Source organism: Chaetura pelagica, unplaced genomic scaffold (assembly GCF_000747805.2).
Source record: "Chaetura pelagica isolate M959 unplaced genomic scaffold, ChaPel_1.0 scaffold7, whole genome shotgun sequence".
NCBI classification, from domain to species: domain Eukaryota; kingdom Metazoa; phylum Chordata; class Aves; order Apodiformes; family Apodidae; genus Chaetura; species Chaetura pelagica.
In genome coordinates this window covers 972,969-982,839 of record NW_009953920.1, presented here as the reverse complement: position 1 = coordinate 982,839, position 9,871 = coordinate 972,969, and the positions used below count along the sequence as shown (strand labels likewise).

Genomic DNA, 9,871 nt, shown 5'->3' with positions numbered 1-9,871 from the left:
CCTGCTGAAGAGTCAAGTCTTCTTTGCCTGCTTCAGGAAGGGGGTACAGCAGAAAGATACTACTTGATGTAAAAATATCAGTGTTTACATATTAAGAGCTGCTTCTACAGTAAATGAAGTTGGTGAATTTTCTCATGTTTGTGTTGCTCTTATTTATTGTGACACTTTTAGAAAACAAAACTTGGGCATTGAAAAAGCCTAACTATTCTATCTAGTGTAGTTACACAATGTCTAATTTAGGTCTTGAGCAAAGCAAACATCCTTGGGCTCAACAAACCACAAAGAACCAGACTATGCAGCAGCAGGTAAAAGCAGATCTTTTTGCATACACTGTCTGGAGCACCATTCATCTTTATTCATAGCCAGCTTCTCTCCTCCACCCTTAAAATATGGGATAGCAAAAGAGCACATCTATGACACTGCAGTCACCTTTCTACCCAAGTCTCTTTGCCAAGGAACTGTTTGTCTCAAAAGGAACAGCAAAGCTCCCAGGCAAATAACAGTTGTATGAAAACATTTATATGATAGACAATAGATTTCTGGAGGCTTTTTATCAAACATGAGTGGATCATTTTAGGAGAAATGTTTCCAGAAGTACTTCAGACTCAGGCAGACAACCAGCACTGGAAAGTTTGTATCGAATTCTGAAAAGCTATAGGCAAGTGAAAACAGAACCTCATGATAGAAAAGTGTTGAACTACCTCCTTTATCATATTATTTTTAAATCTAGACAACAGGTAAGAATAAATACATTTAATATGTGGACAAATGAAAGCCTATCATTAATATGAACATTTTTTTTTTAGAACCCCATTGTATTTCAAGAGTTCTCCACTATAACCTCTCCACTAGTCACTGAGATACGCAGGCCACACAAAAGCGTTGCATAGCCATGGACCACATTTCACTACAGCCAAAATTTAAAAACCACTTCCCATGACAATGCTCCTCATAGCAAAATACAAGTGATGTCTCATTTTGAGCCCTTCCTGTATCATCTGGATACAGAACTATCACGAAACATGTGTAAAAGCTGGATAATAGTGCATATGTGGGAAACATATACTATAGTCCTAGACTTGGATTTTCCATTTCACTTTTTCAAACTATGTTCCATTCCTTAATGCCTTCTACTTTAGAACATAATCTACTTCCCTAAATTTACCACAGACCAAAAGCTTTAAAACATATGTAATTTAGTTTAAAAGAGCTACGTTCGACAAAATTAAAGGCTTGGGTATGGTTGGTGGTGTGGGGTTTTTTGATTCCATAAAATGTAAAAATCGAAGCAAAAAGTTGGCTTCAAACACCAAATTAAAGCTAGGCAGTGCACATTTTCAACTTCGAAAGTCAGGCAGGAGTAGAGCTAAATTCCTATAGCAAAACAGAAGTTCATTTTAGACATCTTCATGTGGATGTTTCACTTTCAATGAATTGGCATTTTTAAATGTAAAAACATTCAAAAAATTTCCAACCAGTTTTAGTGCTTACTTAACTGATACATGCAAAATTTAATTCCTCTCTTTGTCTTGTCTGCTAGGAACTACTTCCAGACTCATCATATTTCCTCAGGCCTTCATCAACCCCTTTTCAGTTGCAGAAACCTCTATACATAAAAAGCAACCTCCCTGCAGTAGTATGGACATGAATATAATTTCATTTGACTAGGAACAGCAAACAACAACACCACAACAACAAACCAAAACCCCAAACAAACAACAAACATGCCTAGGACGACTTAAAGAAGAAAATAAAATCCAAACACACTTTATATCTTTAGCTGTTCTATGCTTTCACAGCATTGATTGTAGAAGCTTTTACCAGATGCTACGTAATTTTTTGCCAGGATGTGTTCAAATGAAATTAATTCCAAAATAAGAGATGATCTGGAGGTTAATAAAAAATCCTAGCACTTTCATAACTTTCCACAAATAATAAACTTCAAACATCAGATAATCTCCAGCTAGCAGGTATTTCAATACTTTAATTTACTGTGGGGTTTTTTCTGAGGCATATTCAGAGAAATGGCTAAAGGAACTGTAATAGCCTTCTGGGACAGGAAGATTAAGGTTCCTGTAAAAAAAGTTAAATTAATTTTTAGAGTGATGCAAAGTCAGGGAAGGGTTGTTAAGGGATGGCCTCTTGCCACAGGGTGGAGTTTTGTTTTGGTATCCTTTTAGAGTCTGCAGGTGTTTGGCAGGAGCTGAAATCAGGGCCAGCTGTGATATTTCAGCTCCGATATGTCCCTCCCCATATTTCTCAGAAGTGATGCATCAGGGTGATGTCTTACACCTGATGTACTCAACTTGTGTGGTATGACTATAACTGCTTGGGGGCAGGGGTGGGGGAGTACCATTGCATGGCTTCAATTTTTATTTTCATCTGGCAGCATTCATATAGTAAAATTAATCAACATGAATGGATTTTATCGGGTAAAACATCAATTTCTTAAACTGCCCATAATATTTGTGGGTTGGTTTTTTTGCTTCGTATCTACGCCAGCCATTTAATTAAAGTGATAACATTGTATAAGAACAGTGAAAGAACTGACATTCTGAAAAGGGGGAGGATAATGTTTTAAAGCAAATAAAACAAGAAAAACTTCCAGTCCCCTCACTTTACCAGCAAAGATCTTTGTTCTTCCATACTCTTAGCTGCAGTACAGTGCGTACCTGTTTTTGTTTTGTTTTATCTTTTGGGAGAATTTGAATAGTTTCTATTAAAAATGGTATTCTCTTTTAAGTTTGTTTTGTTTGGAAAACCTCAAACCACATTGTATTTCATACACATGTTCCCCAGGGTATGTTAAATGGGACCATACTGAGGTCACTACTAAGTTTTTAAAACGTTTTAAGAATTCCTTTAATGTTTGTACTATCTTGGCTTGTTTAAAAGAACACATTTCTAAAAAATAGCTTGAAAATTTTTTACTATAAAAAGCTTCATTAAAATACTCTATACTGTACTCTGAAGAGTTTGTAAGAACTTTTTACAAACATTCTTTCCTCCCTCTTGTTTTTAAGAAAATTGTTCCCTTAACTAGCAAAGCTGCTCCTCCTTTTCTCAGCCTTTTTATCCATACATCCGCAAGTACACATATGCTTCTATCCACAGACTGATTGACTTAGCAGTACAAATGCCTGTGGTATTCATTTTAACTTCACAAATGAATAAAAGATTATAATCAGTGGGAAAAGTGGATGTTTCCCTCCATTCATGGAAAAAACAGTATCACCTGGCACTCCATCTTAGTGAAAAATTTCATGTTTTTTGGCAGCTCACTCCGAGTATGATTGAAGCTGTTAATGATATTAACAAAATGTCCTGGGATCAAAAATGTGTTGTTTTATCTCAGTTTATAGAAAGAGTCATACAAACCTTTCCTGGCTTTCAGTTCTGAGGTTCTTTTGCTTAAAATAAAATTATAAAACACAACCCACCTGTAGCTGATTAAGTTCCATTAGACCATTTCAGTCATCTCTTTTACTTGTCTTTCCTTTCTCTTCAGACTTGCTTCCATTCCTGCCTTGCATTATTCCAAGCCCCTCCTAAGATTTCTGCCTTTGGCTGGTACAAGCTCGGGGTACCCTTTGCAGCATTACTAACAGCTGGGTTGACATGTGCTTTGATGATGGCTGATATCCCTGCAGTGTATCTTGGGAACTAACAGGACAAGACTGCACTTGAAATGAATGATGGTTGCATTCCGGATAGCAAAATCCATAGATCAAATAGGAAGGGAATGGCAGTACAAATGAAGTTTAAAAATGGAATTGTGCTTAGATCCAATTCTGCTGGCAACATCCAGAATGGAAGAGGTTAGCAAAAACTAAGTGTTGTTGATTAGAGGCAGATTAGAGTTTTTCTGTATTTTCTGTATCACTGGTTTGATGTTTTCCTAGAGTCTTTGCAGTGGCTGAAAGCAGATTACTATGAAAAGCAGATTACTGCATTATGATAAACTATTTTACATCACAGTTTGTACTTTTTGTAATAGTAAGTGAGGTTATTAAATGCAAGCTGAGTGATATCTTTCCTAGAAATGCATGTTTGGATCTAAACTGAGTCTGAAAAAAACCACCATATTATGAGAGCACTGTGAAGAATGACTGCAAGGTTCTCCTACTTAATGACCGGGTTAACCTTTGCCTGATGCTTGTTGTGATTACAGTATGTTGGTGGTGGTGGGTGCTGTTTTTTCCCCTGTTATAACTGGGTTTTCATAGTGCAAAGGACACCCAGATTACACATTCTCAGGTGTTGCTAGACTTCTTCCCTAGTCCTCAACATAGTCTCAGGGCACTGTCATGCTTTGGCATTTCAGAAAGCAAAACTGCAGCCTGGCTTATGAAAGAGTAAGGCTATACCCAAGTGTGTTTGCCCCACCAGATGCCTGCTGTCTATACAGCAGCACAAGGATGAGGGAAGGGGAGGGAGACTGGGCAAGGTACAACACTTAAAACCACTGTTCAGAAGAAATGTGAAAGCGAAAAGCTGACCCTAAACCTCCAAATCCAAGCTACAGATACATGACTCAGGGCAATGAAGCCACCTGTGAAGTCTTCACCATGCAAATAAAAACATGTTAGAAATTTTTCTGATTTTGAATTAGAAAAATATACTTAAGAGGCTGAGTATGCTACTCTTGATTGCTGGTCTGCTGGATGGTCTCTCATATGTAAAGGTGGAGTGAGGAATTAATTTTATGTAAGTGATGTAAATATCTCAACATAGAACCAATACTTTAAAATTACAACCATTTTCCACATTTGAAGAAAGAAGAAGAAAAAACTCCAGGAGTTTTTTTCCCCTCCCTCCCCTTGAAAACTGTGAGAAAATGTTTAAGGAGGCAGATAGCACCAGAAAAAATACAAATGTGTAACAAGCAGCAGCACCACAAATAGTGACATGTTACTTCAAATAGGAATAAGAAGAGATTGTCTAAGTACCACTTGAGATAAGAATGTAGAAAAAACAACATTTTCAAGTAGTTTCATAAGGAAAAAAAGATCATAGGGAAGTATTTACAGGAGTTTACAGGAAAATATTTTGAAAAATCTGGTGTACAATGGTATCTGACTGCAAAGCAATGTGATAGTTTTTATGGACAGGTAAACTATGTCAGGTTATTTAATATTTAGGTGAATCCTAACAAAAGCAGGGAAACCAAGCTAGTGTCTTTGCAATTTGGGAGGTAATTGCAATCCCACAATATACTAATTTTTAAAAAGCAGTCTCTTTCAGAGTGGAACTGAGTTTTTAACATTTGCAGCATCAAAAAAGTGCAAAGAATATTTTTCCAGTGTTGTCCCAAGTACAGCCAAGTCAACCACATTCTGAATAAAATAAAGCCTCTTGCTGTATGTTCTTCAAAGCCCAACCCTAATCCCTGTGAAAGTTATGAAGTGAAAAATTTGGCCCATGCATACTTTACAGCATGGTACTACATCATTTGATGGAGAAAGAGGGTATTTATTTAAGAAAAAAGCTACTTTCCTTGTGGTAGCCTTACAAATGTTGTCTTATACTTTTAGAAGTTTCATAAATATATTTATAGCAAACATTTATAAAAAACATGATCCTTTCTGGTGGAGATTGATTTGCCCGTTCTTTCCCAAAGACAAATCATATTTATACTCCTGAAAAACACTTACAAAATTGGTTGTTTCCAGTCCTCCCAATGGCCAGTATTTTTTCTGATTACTCTCATTATTAGAAAGTAATTTAAAAGACATTAATCACGCAATAGAATAGCTGTTAAATATTCTACTATTCCAGGCAGTATAATTCAGCCAAATTCAGTTGGGCTCTTTAACCCATCATAAACCAGAGGGTGAGGAAAACTGGAGGAATCAGGGAAAATCCAAGTATCCTAACTCTACAGATACTAAAATGTAAAATGTGGTTCATCATTAAGTATAGAGCAGTGAAGGAATCAAAGTAATAAATAAATAAATAAAAAATTGCAATGTTCTCAGCCAGGGAAACCACCACGCCAAGAAAAGGTTAATATTTTCACCTTTCTGTATAGAACTTCTGTGCTTCATTTTTGTGTTTCCAGTAAAAAAACTGTATATATTCTGGCCATCCAAATTCCATATAGAAAACCAGTTGCTTGTGGACAGCAAGAAAGATACTTTGCTGCAAATTTATCTAACAGAACACAATTACAGAATACATTGCAATTTATTTCCCTGTTTTACCAGCCTTTTTTGAAAGACAGACTCCATACAGGACACGGAATACCTATGTTTAGTACATTATGATGTTTTCCCTGAGAATGTGAATTCATTTAAGGATCTGTATTTATTTATTATGCCATATTATTGGCCTTAAACTCAACCCACCATATAAGTCTTAAATCCCATTTCGAAGTAGCTGAAACCACGCCGGAACAGGATAAAAAAAAGTGATCATTACTCAGCATTTGTAAAACACATGTAATAATGTACAGAAAAGACTTGGTGAGAACCAACCTGAGGATCCGAGAATACTTGCTGCATATTGTTGATTGGGCCATATGGAACCCCACTACCTTCAAAGAGCTGCAACCATTCAGTTGTTGCTTTTTCTGAAAACCTAAGAGCAAATAAGAAGCATGTGGTTTCAACTCCGTGCTTTCAGATAGTGAAAAATACATAGCATGTCTCCTCCCTCTCTCCCTGCTTCCATACCCTTCCCCACTGATTTCTTCCCAAGCAGTGAGTAACATAACGAAAATGTATTACATGTGTTCTTCAGAAATGCAAAACCCAAAGACATGGGGTAAAGAACACAGCTCAACTAACTTCTATTTCTATCTGATCATCTGAAGCAATCCAGCAATGATGTAAAGCTAAATTTACCAGCAGTTTCAAATAAGGATCAATGGGTTTCCTCCAGTTCTTAATTACACTAATGTGCTTCACATTTGTTTTCTTTTATGTACATATTTGACAACAAAAAGATAGATATAATGTGGGTACTAGTCTAACATACAACACTGCTCACTAAAAGCTGATGTAAAGCACCACAGTTTTTTCCTCCATTACATCTGAAACATATGTCAGGATTAACAGCCACATATTTTGGTCAGATAACAACATTGATTACATATTTATTTACTGTATCTTCTTGTACCCTAAGGACATCCGGTTCAACATAAATACACTGTGCCTGTGTGGGTGAGCACAGAGCTCCATGTCCTTGTATCTCATACAAAAAGCTCAGTTTATTTCCTTCTAAGGATTCAATTCAATAACTGGTAACACCAATCTATTTCTGCTCTTTTGCTGGATAATTTTTCTCTCCTTGTCTGCCCAGTAGAGTTACCTACATGAAGAAAAAAAACACTCTTCAAGCAATACTGGTCACTGAGAGACGGTATTTTCTGCAGTTGTCTGGGATTCTGAATCAAAGGTGAACTTATTTGGAAATTGTACCTTCAACTTCATGAAGGTCAATAGCACAGAGGTCTGTCAGATTCTTAGAAAGGGAAGATCTACTTCATGACACATACAACACTGATAAGAAATTAGGCGTGATTTAAAGACCTGATGAAAATTAAATTAATGGAAACCTTGATAAGGGTCACTCAGTTACTGGTATTCTGTACCTCACCAGTTCAGAGTTGCCCAAGTGCTACCCAGAAGGATACTGGTAACATTCAGCTTTACTTCTATGTTACTATGCAAAAAACTCTTCCAAGTTTCTGACATAAACCTAATAGAGAAAACGCCCAGAAATCCCTAGATCAGTACTAAGTCAAACTTTGCCAACTTCTTTATTTATACATATTTTTATATATGCAGAGATTGGCTGCAAAGATTTTTATGCTACTTTTTAGCTGAAGGAAAAAAAAAAAAATAGTGATGGTGACAAGTTACAGTTATATTAACTATACAACATAGTTACAGATCCAAGCCTCACAGTTACTGTGCAGAATAACTTCCCCAAGCTCTGAGGGAATAAACCCTGATACCCAATGCCTTTTGCACTCTAAGTAAATAGGAAAAATGCACCACTTTTGCCCTGTTTTTTCTCAGAAATAGAACCTTTACTCCTGCTGATTTTTTTTTTGAATACATGTGAAATTAACAAATAGTACAAGGAGAAATGGAAGGAACAATCCTATAGAAAAATCAAAATAAAATGTTTCAAAAGTGCAAGATTTATTATAAAATGAAGCATCACTTTCTGAAGAAAACAGATCAAAGATTATTGCACTTTTCAGTTATATACTTCATTGAGTATTAAACTTAATTCACAGTAAAGATGTATTCAGCCATAAAAATAAAAATAAAACTATTCTGCTAATCATACCTAGAATCAGGTGCACTACAGGAAACTGGGGAAAAAAAAAAATATATATATATTCCTTCCTTAGTGACTGCAGCCATTGGGAAAGCATTATTTTAATCTAAAATACAATTTGTATTTCTCTTCTGTACTCTTTTTGGCAACAATTCTCATAAACCATATAATCTTATAATTCATTTCCTTCTATTACTAAGGTTTGGGGCTCAAACTACTGCATAGTGTCAATATTCTTCATGTGAAAAACTGCTTCCTGTCAGTTATTGGTGCTATTTGTACAAAACTCTGCAGATTCTCTGCTAGCAACTGAGCCACTTCCCTCCTGAGATTTTCATAATTTATGGTTCATTAGCTCCCTTTTTAAAAGCTTTTTGCAGCTACTTTTTCTGACACCTCAACCTTCACTACTATCATGTTTCTAACAAAAGACAGCACAGCTACAAGAGGACCCATCATAACCTTGGTGCTGAAGACCACCACTAAGAAATTAAAATAATTTTTAATATTGATATCATCTTTCCCTGGACCCATTACTAACGAATAGGCCCTGCTATGCTATGTTGCTCTTTAAGAAAGATTTGATAAACATTCTTCTGAGTTTAAAAAAAGCAAAAGCACCAAAACAAAAAACCCAAAAACTACTGGATTGAAAGGATAGTCTGAAAATAAACTCATTTTAATGGGAGTGTCAATTATCTACATCTGCATAATCAGTATGCTACTTTCTGATGTCATGGTAAATCAGAATAATTTCAAAGACACACGTTCTTCTTTAGTAACATTATTACTAGTGACTCATCCTGCAGTGAAAGGAGTGCATGTTTTGCAAAACTTCTATGGGATGTATGAATTTCTGAGTTTTTCCTTCCCATGTAACAGACCAAAAAAAAATTTACCATAATTTTTAGGAAAACAAGTGATGTTCTGTTTTAAAAAAAATACTTGCTTTCAATGAACTTCGTCGGTAATCTTTCTTATTAATTTAGTTATTGGTGGTTGGAGAGAATTCCTAAAAGCTTTAAACTCGATCAAAGCTGTAAAAGCCACATTTTATCACCCTCAAAGGAGACACATAGCATTGTCTCTTGAAATTGAAACTCCTGACCTAAATCTGATGTAGAATAGCTCCCTTTATTTGTGGTAAAAAGAGGCTGTTGACAGCATACTGTTAAACAAACTGTTCAAAAACATCACCACTGCCAATAAAGGTCTGTTATTCAGATTCTGAGAGCAACATCATGCAACTATTAGGTTCATTTGTGTTTTATATATATTTGAAATATCTTTTGTACAGCATTAAGGTAGAAATACTGTTTCAACATTTGACAAGAGAAAGGGTAAAATGCATTAATAAAAAATGTCCAAGTTTAGCTCTCTGATGTCAGCTGCACAATTATTTTTGTTGCTAACCTGTCTGTGTCATTTCTTCCACCTAAATACAATTTTTAATAGCACTAACAAAAATAAATACCATAAGCTTTCCTTATAGCAAAGGGCTGATGTTTAGGTTACTAGGTATCAACTGATAACATGCTCAGCACTCCAAAATATCAAGTAAAGACCTTCAACAAAAACT

The 9,871-nt window shown here is 35.7% G+C and overlaps 1 protein-coding gene across 1 annotated transcript in view; it reads right to left on the bottom strand.

Annotated features, from left to right (window-relative positions):
- The window catches only part of SUGCT (succinyl-CoA:glutarate-CoA transferase), a 318,738-nt gene that overhangs the window by 173,183 nt on the left and 135,684 nt on the right, over positions 1-9,871 (bottom strand). Inside the window, exon 11 of the mRNA XM_010001520.1 lies at positions 6,477-6,579. Coding sequence (XP_009999822.1) covers positions 6,477-6,579 — 103 coding nt within the window. The remainder of the gene's footprint in view (positions 1-6,476; positions 6,580-9,871) is intronic.